Raw genomic sequence first — 17,180 nt, 5'->3', positions numbered from 1 at the left:
TACAACCACCTGTAATGAGATCTGTTGTCCTAGTCTGGTGTGTCTGAAGACAGCTACAGTGTACGTATATATAATAATAAATAAATCTTTTTTAAAAACACATTAAAAAAGAATTTGTTTGTTTTTTTTAAAGGTATGTGAAGCCTCTCAGCTAGTTCTAAATGACTCGCTGGGCTCAACTGTTTGTCATTCAACTACTGTTCACTGCAGACCTAGTATGAGCTAGGCTCTGGGTTCAGTGTGTTGTGGGGGATGGTCGCAAAACAGGTGGATTCTGGCCTTCAAGGAGCTTACACCAGACAGGCATGTGCAAGGAAATGATATAATGACATAGGAAAGAAACGGACAGGCTGGGTCTGCAGGGGGTAGGGTCAGGTTGAAGAAGGACGCCTGCCAGGGGGCACCACTTGCCTTCAGATTTAAACAGCAGAAAGGAGCTGCCACAAGCACACGGGGAGCTGAGAAAGCTCGGGGTCAGAAGTCAGCAAGTGCCAAGGCCCTGGGGTAGAAATGGCCTCCATATGTTCCAAAACAAGGAAAGACCATGAGGTGGAAGCGTGGTGGGGCTGTGCCAGGGGAGGACACTGTGTGGAGGAGAGGTGTGTCTGGGCACTGGCAGGTGGCTTTGGTTCCCAGCACAGCAGGAATCCATTGGCGGGAAGGGCTCTGCAGGAGACGGGCGCAGACTTGAAGCGGGCATGGTAGTAGCTGTGGCCATTCGCTAAAAGGAAGTTACCTGAGGGACCTGCTAGGAGTGTGTGGGATTGCACCGAGATGTTCCTCAAGTAGCCGGATATGACACCATCGTGGTAAGCAATCAGTGTGTGCTCAGTGAGAGAGTGCCGCGAGCCACCCACCCAGGCAGTATGGTGAAACATCCACAGAGTGCTCGCCCCTGCTGCCAGTGCAGTCCCCTCTCAAAAACAAGTGCGGACTGGGCATGGTGGTGTACCCTTTTCATCCTAGCTCCCAGGAGGCAGAGGTGGGCAGATTTCTGATTATGAGGCCACCTTGGTCTGCACAGGGAGTTCTAGATCAGCCAAAGCTATTACAGTGAGACCCTGTCTGAAACATATATATATATATATATATATATATATATATATATATATATATATAATTACTACCAGGGCCCAGGAGGTAGCTCAGCAGGTGGCAGAGCTAGCTGCACAGCCTGAGAAGCTGCAGTTGATCCCCAGAACCCAAGGAAGAAGCCAATGTGCTGGAACTCATCTGTATTCCCCAGATCCCCAGAACTAGATGGAAGAGAGCGACAGGAATTCTCATGGTCAGCAAGTCTGGAGTACTCTGCTCAGCAGATTCTGTCTCAACAAGGTGGAAGGAGAGAACTGACTCCCTACATCTGTCCTCTGACCACACACACACACACACACACACACACACACACACACACACACCACAGTACACACACACACATCCATGGACACACACACACACATACCACAGTACACACACACACACAACTCCAAGGACACACACATACTCTATGGTACACAAACTGCATGGACATACACACTGTGGTACACACAAATACGCTAGTACACACACACACACACACACACACAAACACTGTTTTTACTACTTTTTTTTTTTTTTTGTTTTTTTCAAGACGGGGTTTCTCTGTTTAGCCCTGGCTGTCCTGGAACTCACTCTGTAGTCCAGGCTGGCCTCGAACTCAGAAATCCACCTGCCTCTGCCTCCCGAGTGCTGGGATTAAAGGCATGTACCACCACTGCCCAGCTTTTAGTACCTCTTAAAAGCCTCTCGAATTCTACGAAGGACCAGAGAGGAGAGGGGCAGGGAGGCCTTCTTGAAGGCCAGGGAACAGCTGGCCTGGGTCTCTGCAGAGACCCTTGGAATCAGACCTCCACAGGGCGGGCGGGGCAGCCCAGCAGAGCTTGCGTCTGAGAGGAAGAGCTCTTGCCATTTGGAACCTTCCAGCACTGCCTGGAGAGAGAGGCCAGCTACTTCCGGTGCAGCACAACCTGTGCCTCCACGGGTTAGCAGCTGGATTCATGGAGTCCTGGGACACAGAGGTCCCTGACTCTGGCCTTGGAAAGGAAAAGGTTGCCTTCTCATTGCTAAGAGATGCTGAAGTTGGGTCTGCTGTGCAGGCCGGTCTTCCCAGCTACTCAGGAGGCTGAGGCTGGGGGATCCTTGGTCCAAGCCCTATCTTGGCTACAAAGTGTATTCATGTTCAGCCCGTGATACTAAGGGAGAAACGGTCCCAAAAACACAATGCAAGAAAGAGGGGCTGGAGATGTGGATCCGGAATGAGAGTGCTGGTCTAGATGATGAGACCCTGGGCTTGAGTCAGTGTAGGAAAGGAAGGAGGGAGGGAGGGAAAGAGGGAGGAAGGGAGGGAGAAAGGATAGGGGATGCTGCTGTTCCTGTCTCTATGCACACACATGTAGCTCTCCCCCTAGACAGATGTGTGTGTACAGCCCTGCTGGACCAAGTCTCACCCCAGTACTGACAGAGCCTGTCAGAATCTGCACTTGATAGCCTGAGGCAGGAGGATCACGAGCTCTGGGCTAGCCTGAGCTTTTTAAGATGCAATAATGAGATCCTGCCTCAGGGAAAACGGAAACAAAACCAAATCCAAACCAAACCAAACCAAGACGACCCCCAAGCAGACCCCATTCGTCTCCCTTTCTTTCTCTGAGCCTCGTTTTGTACTTTTGAAAATCCAGGTTTGCCCAAGCCCTCGCTCCTGAGGGACATCCGAAGCCCTGGGTTTGAAATCAAATGCAGCAAACATCTCCACGCTTTTTACAGCGGCTGCTGGAGCTGCTGGGGCCCATGGCACTTGCGGTGTGTCTGTTGACCCTTAGGGTGGAGATTATCTCTGTTCCCGGAGCCCTTCCTCAGTCCGGGTCAGAGTTGCTCACACTGTTGACTAAGCAGTTCCACAGCCAGGCAAAAGCCTGTCTGAACACACCCCCTGCCCATGGTTTACTGTGCAGGGCAGGTGACAGGGAATGCCACGCCTCCCTGGTTTAGGAAGAGCCTGAGGCTGGCAGACATCTACACCGGAGCCTGCCTTCTGTGAGGATACTGCCCAGCCCCTTGTAAGCCGCAAATCTGGGAGAGAACAGGCTGTCCTGGAGACTCACGCCCCACACCCACCTTTCACAACTTCCAGGAAACCTCCTTCCCCAAGAAGACCATTGTGAAATCAAAGCTGTCACATCGGCCAGCGTGGGCAGCACCCCCCCCCCCGTGCCACTCAGGACTTAAAATGCCGTTTGCCAAGCGAGGAGTGGCACCATGGACCTAATAACCCTAGAACTTGGGAAGTCGGGGTGGGAAGATTAGAAGTTCAAGGTCAACCTCAGCTACACAGTGAGTCAGAGGCCATCCTGGTTTACATGCAACCTTATCTCAAATGAACAAAATGAAAATAACAGGGGCCCGTGGGATGGCTCAGCAGATAAAGGGGCTTGTTGCCAAGCCTAACCATCTGAGCTCCATCCCCGGGACCCACATGTAGAGGAGAGAACTGACTCTTGCAAGTTGCCCTCTGACCTTTACATGTTGCTGTGGAACACGAGTATATATACACACACACACACACACACACACACACACACACACACACAAAATGTAAAGATAAATAAAAATTATTTTAATTAGAAATAAAGCGCTATTTGGAAAACACTGGCCACAGAATGTCCTATAACTTAATGACCATTAGGATCATCTCTAACCCCTCTAGGCCCCTCTAGGGTCTCTGCAGTTCCTGGATCTGAAACCAGTTCCTGCAGTTCACTGGGACAGGCTACCAAGACCTCCCAATCACATCACTTCGAGCACCAAGGATGCTGGAGGAAGACGCAAACACGTCTGCCGTGCCCGATCATTTCTGCTGGAGCCTTGTGGCCAAGGAGGGTCCAAGCTTCCTGGACTTTGACAACAGTGACCTGCTCTTGCCTGGGTCTCACTTCTGTCTGTCCCTACCAGGTGGCCAGGCCTACACCGCAGGACAGAGGTCCAGCTTCACACTCCTTGATGGATCCAGTGGCCAGGAACGTGAGGGCCTCTGGTGTGGAGGAGGCTACTCCTGTAAAAAGGACCCATTTTTCAGGGTTTGGAACAACTGGAGAGAGCAGCCAGCATTGCTGGACCCTGTCATTCACTTCATAGGAGCCGCTTTGCTGCAGCTTTTGATTCCCAATCACAACTTTCTCTCCTGGGGGGGGGGAGGAATGAGCCTCACAAGGCTTAGGAAACTCCTGAAACTTACAGGATTCACTAGGCCCATCACACAGCTCGGGAGAGAGACAGACTTCAGATGTCGGACAACACAAGAAAGCAGCGTCCACTGCCTCACAAGCTCATACCTCTGCGGCCTCCAGAATCATGAGAAAGAAAGGCCATGGCAGCTGGGCTGTATCAGTGTGAGCCAGGCCCTCAGCTCTATCTGCATTAGGAAGGTCTCCTGATAATCCCTCACCAAGGCTAGAGGGTAGAGGAAGCAGGACCTTCTCTGAAGTGCATGCCCTCAGGAGGAAACCACATGGGAAATGGGTCTTTGCAATTCATTTCCACAGAATAGGGTCACATGAACAAAATTAGCCTAGGGGCCAGGACCAGAAGCTGTCCTGAAGAACATTCTAGAAAGTTATGCTAAAAGCTCAGAGGTCAGCTGGGGAATCTGAGAGTACACCTGGAGTATGTGCCAATGTCCCACAAGAAGGGTGCTTATCTCTGTGACTCAGGCCTCAAAGTAGGGATGGCCTGGAGCCACATGCACCCGACACTGCCCCAAACTACAGCCAGAAGACACAGCAGGGGTAGGAAGTTAGCCCTGTGATTGCATAAGAGCAACCCCAGAGCTGTCAGCAAGGCCCTTACTTCCTGCCTGTCAACACCAGGCCCTGTCTCAATGACTTGTCTCCGGTCCCATGAGACTGGGGAAGCTGGCAGGAATACCAAACACAGATGCAGCTACAGGGAGGAGTCGGTGGGTGTCACCGTCCCTTGGTCCTGCTGTGCTCAATTCACAGAGATAAAAACAGCTTAGGGAAACCAGCCACCAGGCTGAGGTGACAGGCGTCCAAATCACAGGCAGGCAGAGATCAAGAAAGTCTACAGGGTCCTGCATTCCCTGTACAGCTTTTAAGACTACACTGTCAGAGGTCACTTCTATAGTACCTATGCAGCTTTCAGAGCTGTTGGGGAAGTAGAACTTGGTTCCCTATGTCTTATGGAATAAATGCACACATGTGCACACACACGTGCACACTCATACACATGTATGCATGTACACATGTGTGCATATACACATATGTATGCATGCACATGTGCAATATACACACATGTATTCATGCACATGCGTAGACATATACACACGTGCACACACACGTGAACACTCATGCATACACATACAACATGCATACACGCATGTATGCATGCACATGTGTAGACATATACACACGTGCACACATGTGAACACTCATACACATGTATGCATGTACATGTGTGTGCATATACACACATGTATACACGCACAGGTATAGACATATACACACATGCACACACATGTGCACACATGAGGAATGAGAGGTAGAAGCCTACACACCAAAAAATAAACAACAACAAAAAAAAAGCACAGCCATTTCCCCAGGAAATGGACAGCAGACAGATGCTAGGATCCAGGAATAGCTAATATTTCTCCATTTTCCACAAAGCAAGCATCAGAAACAGAAAAGAAAAACCTGGAAAGCAAAAGGATGAACAGAGAGAGGCTCGAAGGCTTGGCCAGGACATGGTAGTGACGAAGAACTAACCAGCTTTGCAAAGTAAGGAGCTGCCAGGCCCGAGGGCCAGCCCTACCTCTCTGACTGCACCCCGTTCCTGAGGGAGCCCACGTAGCTCTTCTTTTTGTCCACGGGCATCACATCTGCATAGCCACCAACCTCGTCGACGATGACACCTGCGTGCACGGCGGCCTTACAAATGCTGGAAGTCTGCAGGGACAGGAGGCTGTGTGTCAGAGCCAGGACCTGGGTCCTGGTGCTGCGGATCATGCCAACCCCAGGAAACAGCCTATGTGAGCGACCTCAGCTCCAGAATGTCCCTCAGAGGGTGTGCTCTGTCACTCACCTAAACTCCACTCTACTCCCACAAATACCTTTCAGAGTGGTTGCACTGTGTGTCTGACCCTCGGAGGACTTAGCAGGGACCTAATGAAGACCTTGCTTCCATGGAGTGGAGGGAGCTAACGAACACACAAACAAATACACAAACACACACACAAGGGAGATCTGTGAGGGATCTAGAACTAGGATCTAGATCTAGGATCATGAACTAGGTCATGAGGTGGCTGGCAGCTGGCTGAAGGGACTGCTCCAGAGTATCAGAGGACAGACTAGGGATGGAGACGGTCCAGTTGCAGCGGTCTAGGCAGTGGGAGGAGACTGTGTAGAGGCCCCAAGGTAGGAGTGAACACATCATGTCCCAGGAGGAGAAAGCAGGCTACGGTGGCTGGTATGCAGTGACTCTGGGCATTGTGGACACAGGTGGATGCTCTCAGCTGTCTAGTGCATACCATGCTGGTGCCGGGTGAGCCGCTTCGAGTCAAGTTCGAGGCTCGTGGGACAAAAGATGGGCAGGGCACATCTGTTACTTTTCACCTAGGAGCAGGACCATCCAGAGTGGTCGCAGCCCGGGGTGTCATCAGACATCAGTCCATCTAAGGCAGAGAGCTACAGAGCTCACTCCCGGACCACGCCCACTATGCTCGTCTCGGGCAGGGTCAGCCTTGTGGCTTAGACTGTGGATTCCACCCTTCCCTGTGCGCTGGAGATGGAACCCGAAGCCCCGCGCATACTAGCCAAGTGCCCTGCCCCAGAACTGCACCCCCAGATCATGGTCTCCATCTCCGCTGTGCTGTGGGACCAGCTGCAGTCCTTTCGTGAAGATGATGCACACATGCCTTCACCTCCTTCCTGTAGGTCTCAGATGCACACCCCAGAGATGAGCTGACTGGCATAGGGAGGATCATTCTCCTGCCCAGTATGAGCACATCCCAGCCCTGGCCGGATCTCAGTCCTGGCTGTGGCCTATTATCCCATTTGATCCAACGAAGCGGGTGGCAGCCATCATTCCCGTTTCTCAGGCCAGTGAGCTGGGCACACAGGGTCAGTCACTTTGCCAAAGCCACTTGAGATTTGTGGACGCCAACTGAAGGAAGCCAGGGTGAGGGCGGGGTCAGCATAACAATGGTCCCCAGAGATGACCACAGCCTGATCCCCAGACCTGTGAACGGCAGAAGGGGTTTTGCAGATGGGATTAAGTTAAGGATGTCGGGGTAGCAGATTACCGGGTTTATCCTAGTGGCCCACTGACATCACAGTGTCCTGTAACAGGGAAGGGCTCAGAGCTGGAACACATAAGACTCCCTGGGCCATTGCTGGCATTAATAGGCCAGGAGCCAAGGCCTGGGGGGTGCCCTGGGGGTAGCCTGGGGAGACTAGTACCATCCAGGGCACTGGCTCTCTTGCTTGACCTCTTTCTGCATTGAAGAGCAGAGTCAGCTATATGTCCCCAGGGATGTGTGACTGCATGATCACATCCTGGAGTACTGCCTCCCGGAGCTGTGACTGAGGCACCACTGAGAGAGCCTGCTTCAGGCAGGTTGACATCCATCCTCCAAAAACATGAAACTCCATGAGAAGATGTGTGGCCATTGCCTACAGCTTTGATTGACCATGGCTCTCTTCAGTCAGAGCCGCTTCGATCATTACATGAGACCCTCACATAATCCGGCCCATGGACATTCCAGCATTAACGGATGGGGCTCCCAGGAACCTTAGAGACCCCCTGCTTCTTGAGGTTATCCAGAGGTTAAAGAGTTAATTGACTGGGTGGTATTTCTTCCTGTATAATCCTGAGTCACTCCAGGGGACATCTTGACTGGTATAGCTACCTAAATACCATCCGTGGGACTCCCTGGTGGCCTGTGAGTCACCCACAGGACTATACATAACCCCAATAAACTCACTGGTTCACCAGGCTGAACCTGGATGGCATTCTTTCTTTGGTCTATGGGTGCTCTCTCCATCTAGGTAGAAATCAGCACTGCATGGTCTCAGGAAAACTTGCCCTGCCCTCTCTGGGCCATTAGAATGTTTTCCAAAGGCTGGAAAACTCGGCAGCCACTCCAGCCTCCCACACTCAAGGCTCAAACACCAAAGGCCTGGTCTTGAACACCATGATGATGCATCTTGTCTTCTCCAGGCAACAGATGGTGCAAACGGGATCCTTGTCCCCGAGTGGTCCTGGGCAGAGAGGCCTGTCAGGCTGGCGGTGACTGGCAGGGTCTGGTTCCAATCCTGAGCATGGCAGCATGGCTAGTCACCCTGTCGTCATGGAGAAGCATCTTCATTTTCCTCCCTTGAAGAAGGATGCTCAAGTTCCAATCCTCAAAGAGGTCTGTGCTGTGAAAGGTTAACAAGCAACAGACCCGCATTTGTCCCTAAGGCCGGTGGGGACGCTGGTGACAATACACCATTACTCAGTTTCAGAATCCCCAGAAACCACTTCTCGGAGGTACGTACTATGAGTGGACACAAACGGCTTATTGCGTGCTGACTGGCAACTGGCCAGTCATTGCATCTGACCCTCAGATATGTTCATCCTGTCTAGGGACTAGCATTTTCCAGAAGCAGAGCATCAGTTTCCGCTGGGGCAAGTGCCAGGAATGGCTTCCTAGTATTTTCCGAGTCCCCCTGGGGTTGCACATTCACCCCATGAGAGGCGAGCCTTCTCCAGAAGCCAAGAGGCCGTGGCTGTGTCCTTCATTCGCTCCCTTGAGGAATTCCAGATACCATGACGCCCACATTTCCTGGATGCGTGGCAGGCTGCTCTCACCTCTCATGTCTGGTGATGCTCACGGACGACTGACAGACAGACACGCATCCTTCCCCTGCCTGTCCTGCCACACGTAGAGGGTGTCCACTCTCCGCTCACACTGGTTCAACGTTAATTCAGGGCCATTTCTAACAAGCCCTCTGATCTGACAGGTTTACCGGCCAGCCCTGGCATTTGGCAGCTGTGGGACCCAGGGCATCCCGTACCCACTGCTCAATGTGCCGTGCCACAGGCAAAGGTGGCACTGGAGGTGTACCCAGCCTGTCACTCACTCTGACATCATGAGCCCACAAGATCACGGGGGGTCATTGGTCATTAACGATCCTTCTCAGATGGGAGATAGAGGGTTAGGAGCTAAGCAACCTGCCCACAGTCCCTCAAGGACACCAGAGCCACGGTCCCACAGCCCGGGACAGTGAGGGGCGACAGCAGCTGTGTTTTTCCAAGCAAGGTTCAGGGCTGCACATGACTTGTCTCACAACAACTGCCATAGACAAAGGCCACCAACTGCTGAACTCACTGTCACCATCTCCAGGACCCCAAACTCTGAAGGACTGTCCTTGAGTTCCAAGGCCCTTCTGCAACAACATACAACCTCCAGCGTCCCATGTCCCCTGGTAGTATGTTCAAATGCAGGTTCTGCAACTCTGCTCCAGTCTGCTGGGTCAGGACAGCTGCGGAGGGGCTGGGAGGCTTAACTACACACTGTTCCCCTCCGGCATCCTGATGCCCACACAATGGGAGTTTGTTTGAGTGGCAGATGAGGCAAGGAAACTGAGGTTCAGTGGGGAAAGAAATCCGCATGGGTAATTCCCCTGCCTGGGGCCAGCTCGGGCCTCTTGACCTCAGCTCTGGTGTCTCAGCCACACCCGGACGATCCTGCCGGCAGCTCACCACAAAGGGCTGCAGCCAGGACAGGCACTCTGCAAATGGCTGTATCCGTGGCCCTCGGAGGCCCTTCAAAGGTCTGGAGACTACACTCCCAAAATAAATCTCTTAGCTAAACAGACATTTTCCAAGAGGCAGCCTCATTTCCCAGAATACAAAGTGACCTAGAAACACAGGCCAGCAGAACCTAGGGATGGAGGCACACTCTTGTTCTGTCCTCCTGCCTGTGGCTGCCTCTGTCTCCCTGTCTCTGTCTGTCTGTCTGTCTGTCTGTCTGTCTCTCTCTCTCTCTCTTCTCTCTCCCTCCCCCTCTCTATTTTCTCCTCTCTCCTTCCTTTCTACCTTCTGTTTGAAGGGTTTTTAGCATCAACAACTGCAGTTTCTTTTTGTGCAACAAATACCGACCCATTACCGTGTGCCAGGCCCAGACAGCCCTGCCACTTCAAGGCTCGCTCAAGGAGATCCCTTCATTAAAGGCTTCACACACCTGCATGCCTGCTCCTGTCAAGCAGGTATAGATAATCATAAAGAAGGCCGAATAAGAGGAAGGAGGGGGGAGTAAACTCATCTTGCTTCACCACGCTTTCGCTGTGGCATTGGAGCGGACTGTTCTGAGCCCTACTTTCTCCCTTTGCAAAAATCATAAGGATCCTAGACAAGGTATTTGTCTAAAACTCGAGACACAGCAGATGCCGAGAAAAAGCCAGGCAGTGCTGCTATCATACACGGGTACACCCGGGGACACGCGGGCACACCCGGGCACACGTGGGCACACACGGGTAGGGGAAAGGCATAGAGCTACCTTGTTTTGGACTTCTAACTTTTTGCTTTATGTGTTCGGTTGCTATGTTACTTGTTGCATTCAGATTTGGTTTTCATATCTTCTTATGAAAAAAATCTGCATTTTTCTGTGTATCTCTTGTGCTCTTGCATGAAGAGATGTTTTATTCCATTTGGTACAGGTACATTTAAATTTGAGTTGTGTTTTATCGGGTAACTGGCAACTTTTTAAAAGGTTTGTATCTAGTTAAAATAGTTTATGCCCATTCTATTATTCTGAAAGCATTTTAAAGTCACAGTCTGGAGCTTGTCTTGTTTTGCTTTCTCTGTTTCTTTCCCTTTTTTTGTTCTGAGGATGGAACTCAGGGCTTCCAATTAGGTGAGCTCTAACAATGAATTCACCATATTTTTCCTTCTTCATAAAAACTCTTAACTTTCAAAACTCAATTTCAGTTGAACAGCTTTCCAGAAGGCTTTTTCTTGCCTCATAAAGAAAAAAAAAAAAAAAAGACAAGGAAAAAGGCTTAGTCATGAAGGCTGCTTTGGCCTTAAGGAACTAAATGACTTCACGCCTACAGGAATCTGGGACAATTGAAGGCGAATGGAAACAAAGATGGTGGCGGCAAGGGAAGAGAGCAGTTTGCAGAGGACCGGAAAAGTGTGAGGGACAAGGGACACAGTTAGTTGGAGACATGATCGGATCAGCGGGCAGGGTGTAGGGCTAGAAGATACCGTGGGCTGGACAAGTCTGGCTGGCTCTGGGATTTCCACTCAGGAAGACAAAAAGACTTCAGAGGAATTGCTTGCGTGTGCTGTGAGGGAGAGGGGGGAACAGGGCTTGGGCAGCTGGGGAGCGGGGTGGGGGAGGGGTTTGCCCCTTCTGGGTCACTGCGTCCCTAAGCCCTGGATGGAACAGGCTGAGCTCTGAAAAAAAATCAACAAAGCAAAAACTGGGCCTTCACATCTGAGTAAGGAGGGACTACGGGGCACGGTTTTGTTTGGTTTTGTTTGGTTTTCTGCGTGCTTACAACTGAGGACACTACAAGGCAAAAAGAAACAGTAGCGGATTAACCAATCCGCACCTGTGAAAGGGATACAGAGGCACGCAGAGAACTTGCTGGCCAGTTCTTGGTCAACTTGATGCAAGCTAGAGGTCTCTGAGAAGATGGACTTCCGAATGAGAGCATGCCTCCATCCGATTGGCCTGTAAGGCAAGTCTGTACGGCATGTCCTAGATTCAGTAATGGATGCGGGAGGACCCAGCTCACCCTAGGGAGGACCCAGCTCACCCTAGGCTCACGCAGTGCTGCTTCTGGGCAGGTAGCCCTGAGTTCTATGAGAAAGCAAGCAGCCGGCAAGCAGTGTGCAGTCGGTTCCTGCCTCCAGGTTCCTGCCTTGAGTCCCTGCCCTGGTTTCCCTCAGTGATGATCTATGACCTGCGAGCTGTAAGCTGAAATAAACCCTTCCCTCCACGATGGCTTTTGGCCACTGTGCTTAAAATGGCAACAGAGACCCTAACAATGGTGACGTCGAGGAAACATCTGAGAAAATGAAACCTGTGAAACACAAAGACCTTCAAACCAGGACAGGCCATCTAGGTAAGAGGAGACGTGCTAGAGCTTCCATTCACAAAGACAGACAGATAGACGAATGGACGGACAGATGGACAGATGGACAGACAGAGGGAAGTGGGGCCATGGCTGCAGGAACTGGTTGGCTGAGTATAGCCACAGGCTCTGGTACGAGCTCAGGTCATGGCTTCCATACCTCGGGACTGGGTTTCTGAGGTGGCCACTGAGGACGTTAGGTTACTCACGTCAGCATAGATGTTGGTTCCATACACAGGGGCCCAATAGGATGGCTCCTCTCCACAGCGCGCAGGACACTGGATTCTGGAAATGAGAGGCAATCATAGCATGTGTGTATGTGCATGTGCTCACACGTGTACGTGTACGTGTGTGTGTGTGTGTGTGTGTGTGTGTGTGTGTGTACTATACACACCATGGTTTGTGTGTAGCGGTCAGAGGGCAATCTGCAGGAATCGGTTCTCTCACCACATGGGTCCAGGGGATGGAACTCAGGCTATAAGACTTGGCAAGAAATGCCTTCACGCACTGAGCCATCTTGCTAGTGTGCAGAAGGGACAGAGACCTAGGAATCATAGCTCAAGGCTGGGGCACGTCTCAAACACACAGGGCCCAGGATCAAGGCCAGCAAAGAAGGAAAGGAAGCGGTTGTCCCCCGTGATGGCTGTGGGAAACACATCCTTGTCTTTAACCATGCATGTAGAACTCAAAAATCCCAGCGAGAAGGTCACAGAGGAATAAAGCAAAGGAACAGGGCCCCAGGACAGGCATGTCGGACTGCGGACTGCGGGGTTGCACCTCCCTTACCTGGGTGTTGACAGGGTGTGCGCTGGGTGCAGAAGGTAGGTCATTGTCAATAGGGGTTTTAAGGCTAATTCCCTATGTGGGGAGGAAGGGTGGGGGGCCCTCACCTCAGTGACTCAGAATGTTCCAAGAAGGGCACAGATAACTCGAGGCAGAAAGGGTCAGATTACCATGGCAGCCATGGCCTCAGCCCAGCTAATGGCCCCAGGGTTGAAGAGGGCTCCTCAGATTGAAAAATAGGAGGGCCCCAGGTGGCTGGCAAGCCCCATGCCAGGCAGAAAAAGCATGAGTTTTGACTAAGAAAAGGCCCTTTGTGTCTGTCTGGAACAGTTTACCACAGGCTGAGCCCAGGGACCACAAAGCCAAGATGGCGGCTGAAAGCCACCTGGCCCAGATACAGGCAGAATGCTTGACAGGAAGGAAGTCAATGGGGCGGGCTGAGGCAGCTCCTGAGGAGGAATGGAAGGAGCAGGCAGGGAAAGAGTGGTGTGTGTGTGTGTGTGTGTGTGTGTGTGTGTTATATATGTGTGGTGTGTACATGTGTGTGTGATGTTTAAGTGTGTGTTATGTTGGGTGTGTTTATCTGTGTGTGGTGTGTGTATGTGTGTATATGTGAGAGTGTGTATGTATGTGGTATGTGTGTATATGTATATATATATATATATATATATATATGTATATACATATATATATGTATGTGGTATGTGTGTGTGTGGTGTGTGTGTATGAATGTGGTAGTGTCTGTGTGCGTATGTGTGTGGTATGTGTGTGTGTGTGTGTGTGTGTGGTATGTGTGTTTGTGTGTGTATATGTGTATGTGTGTGGTATATGTATATGTGTTTATGTGTGTATATGTGTATGTATGTGGTATGTGAGTATGAATGTGGTTGTGTGTATGTAAAGGCTGTCTAGCTCAGGATGCTGGGGGCACACACCACACCACAGCTACGGTGTGGCTGAGTTTTGCTCTGGCCGGAGGTCACCTTCTCTGACAGGGGAACAACTTAGAACAAGCAGATATGTCCAGGTTCTCCTGAGTCCAGGAAGGAGGGCATTTCTGTGTCCCCTTCCAAGGGGCGCTTTGGGAATTTTAGAAACTGGGTCACTAGGACAGTGACCTTTCCTGGCAAGTCAAGGCTCAGATAGGAGATGCTTGCTTCCTGTCACTTTCCTGGAAGCTGGGGTAGGGAGGCTCCCACGTGAAAAGCTCTCTCCCCTGAAGCCCTGGTATCTGCGGAGGGTCCCGGGTAATGATCTTAACCTGTCACTCACCCGGGGTAGGGGGACTTAAGGTGGGAATTAGATGTCTCCAACTTAGTGTAAAAAACCTGACTTTTGGGTACAGCTCAGCACAGAGCCTTCTGCTCATGCCTGGCACAGACAGAGCCAGATCCCAGGCAGGCCCACAAGAAGATGACACCACAGGAGAAAAAGCTCGGTCTCTCTTACCTCGGGCAGTGGGTGGCTGGCTTCTCGAAGGGGCACAGCTGTGCGACTGTGGCATGGCAGTCCACGGCCATCTCTAAGGACAGGAGACAGAGAGAAAGTGTCAGGCCATAGCTCACAGGGCTGTGGACAGACTGTTCAGGCTGTGAGCCTACACTCACAGACCAGCAGAGCGCAGACAGCCCACAGCCCAGTGTGTCTGCAGGTATATGCATCTCCCTTGGACTCTCCATGGGATTCTCACGCGCTCCCTTTGAACACTAGTGCTTGCTTTTGAAACCTGCCCCCTGCTCTGCCACCTTTGACCACCCTAGGTGTGGTTTTGCATCTAGACATGGAGAAGCCAAGGGACCCTAGTGGCTCCTGCTTCCTTCTGGATCTCCCTGGCATCTATCCTGGCCAGGACAGTGACTCTGCCCATCAACGCCTTTAAAGAGAAGACAATGACCATGTCTGTATTCAGATGGCAGCCATGATCCTGTGTCTCTGACTCAGCCATTTGCAGCCAAGTTCAAATCCAGATGTACTAAGAAACCAGTGAGAGAAGTGACCTTTAGGACTCCCCCTCACAGAGCCTTTCTGGGAACAGTGCCTCAGGCTGAAATGGTAACTATAAAGCAAGGGACCAAGGAAGGGGAATTTATTTCTGGGGCAATCCCAGGCTCACACATCTTTCTGCTCCCTCGGGGCCTGGCCGGCTTACCTGTCACTTTTGACACAGTGAAGGAGCTAGACGGCTTGTATTTGCTGGAAAAGAAAACACGAATCAGTACATACTATATTTCCAGCAACCCACACGCCTCACACTGCCCTGCTTGAAACACGGGAACCCAAATTGTTTAGAGTGTTCTAGAATGGGACTGTGTGGCCTTTCATCAGCTGCAGCCTAGGGAAGCCCTCAGACCCTTTCTTAGAATAATACTTTATTATTATTATTATTATTATTATTTTGGTTTCTTGATATATGTTCCAGCAGGGCTAGAATGCACCGTAGCACAGGCTAGCCTCAAACTCGTGGCGATCCTGCTTCAGCCAGAATAAAGATTCTTAAATGCCTAAGATGCAGTAGGGCCAGTGGCTGGCCCAACCCTAGGCTACCCTGGACTGAATCAGCTGTGTGGCTCATAGGTGAACATCAACTAAGGGACACTGGCTGTCTTTTGTTTTCCTGTCTTCTTAGATGCTTCCCAAAGTCTCAATAACACGTGGGGTGGGGGAGGGTAAGCACGTGCAAGCATGTGCGTATATGTGTGAAGGCCAGAGATGGGCCTCAGGGACTGTCCACATTTTCGTGGGGAGGATGTTGGGAACAGGGTCTCTCATTCGCCAGGCACTCAGCAAGTTTAGGCTAGGTTGCCACAGAGTTCTGGGCATCCTCCTGTCTCTGCCTCCCCAGTGCCAGGCTTACAAATACACGCCCCCACATGGCTTTTTACATGGGTCCCTGTATTTGCATGGTAAGCACTCTGCCCGCTGAGCCACTCCCAGCCCTCCAAAAACCACTCTATAATAAGAAAACAGTGATGGGACTGGAGAGATGGCTCAGCGGTTAAGAGCATTGACGGCTCTTCCAAAGGTCCTGAGTTCAAATCCCAGCAACCACATGGGTGGCTCACAACCATCTGTAATGAGATCTGATGCCCTCTTCTGGTGTGTCTGAAGACAGCTACAGTGTACTTACATATAATAATAAATAAAACATTGAGGATAACTCTCCCAAAACACACACACACACACACACACACACACAGAGCAGGTACCTCAGGGACTCCATGCCATTTTTCTGAGATTTGACAAAGAAGGGTACCATCCCATTCCTGGTGACATCCACCAGGCCACCTCGATCATCGATGACACCGTAGTGGAGAGCGGCTCGGCATATGCTGGAAGACTACAGCACGGAAGAAAGAGCACAAGTGTAGAGTTCCTCTTCCAGAGCCATCTGAAGCACTTGTCCCCGGCCAACCAAAACCCAAACACTTGGACCGAAACACGGCCCACCGACCATTCCCCACTGTCCTTTACATCCTTTTCCAGGATGGCTTAAGAGCTCATCCTGGCTGCTTAAGCCCTTCCAGCTGAGCATGCTGACCCCTGAACGGCAGAGATCTTCGGTCCCAGTTCCCAGAAGTGGTTTCAGGGTCTTCGGCGCCCTGAGTCCATTGAGATAGGTCCGTTCGGGCATTCCAGATTGAGCCAGGAGAGAAGTCCTGTCTCTAAGCGTCCCACTGGCTTTAGGCCACCTGGTGGGGTTTCCTGTCTGTGATGTAAAGAATCACTGGCCATACTTACACTTTCATAAAACAGAGAGCCAAAGACCTTCGCCTTGTTGCTCAGACAGCCTGCTGGGCACTGGTACCTGAGGGGCAAATAAAGAAAAGCTCGCTGGTGAGGTCACCCAGTGACATCGCCACGCTTCACGCTTCCTCACTAGTGACAAGAAACATGTCGCTGATGGGTCTCTCTGCTGTGAACCACGATGTGTGTTTCTGTGTGCACTCAGAGGTGTAGGTGCCTGCAGACACCAGAAGTCAGATCCCTTGGAGAGGCAGAGACGGGCATTTGTGAACCACCCTGTGAGTGCTGGGATGCAAGCCCTGGTCTTCACACAGAGCAGCAACCGTCCTTAGCTGCTGAGCCATCTCTCTAGCCCATTTGTTTGTTTAGAGACTGAGTCTTATTTTGTGGCCCAGTAAGACCTGGAACTAATTATGTAGTTGGGACTAGCCTCGAATTTGTGACAATCCTCCCGCTTCTGACTCCTCGGTGTTAGGACGG

At 51.3% G+C, this 17,180-nt stretch overlaps 1 protein-coding gene across 2 annotated transcripts in view; it reads right to left on the bottom strand.

The window, feature by feature from the left end:
• The window catches only part of Crispld2 (cysteine rich secretory protein LCCL domain containing 2), a 59,555-nt gene that overhangs the window by 7,849 nt on the left and 34,526 nt on the right, over positions 1–17,180 (bottom strand). For both annotated transcript variants that reach the window (XM_021220475.2, XM_021220474.2), the window contains exons 9-14: positions 16,695–16,761; positions 16,163–16,293; positions 15,106–15,149; positions 14,406–14,478; positions 12,383–12,458; positions 5,860–5,993 (exon numbers count right to left, since the gene is read on the bottom strand). In XM_021220475.2, the coding sequence (XP_021076134.1) occupies positions 5,860–5,993; positions 12,383–12,458; positions 14,406–14,478; positions 15,106–15,149; positions 16,163–16,293; positions 16,695–16,761 (525 nt within the window). The remainder of the gene's footprint in view (positions 1–5,859; positions 5,994–12,382; positions 12,459–14,405; positions 14,479–15,105; positions 15,150–16,162; positions 16,294–16,694; positions 16,762–17,180) is intronic.

This window comes from Mus pahari, chromosome 20 (assembly GCF_900095145.1).
Source record: "Mus pahari chromosome 20, PAHARI_EIJ_v1.1, whole genome shotgun sequence".
Classification (NCBI taxonomy): Eukaryota; Metazoa; Chordata; class Mammalia; order Rodentia; family Muridae; genus Mus; species Mus pahari.
The sequence above is the reverse complement of the archived record's forward strand: the minus strand, read 5'-3'. Positions and strand labels throughout refer to the sequence as shown.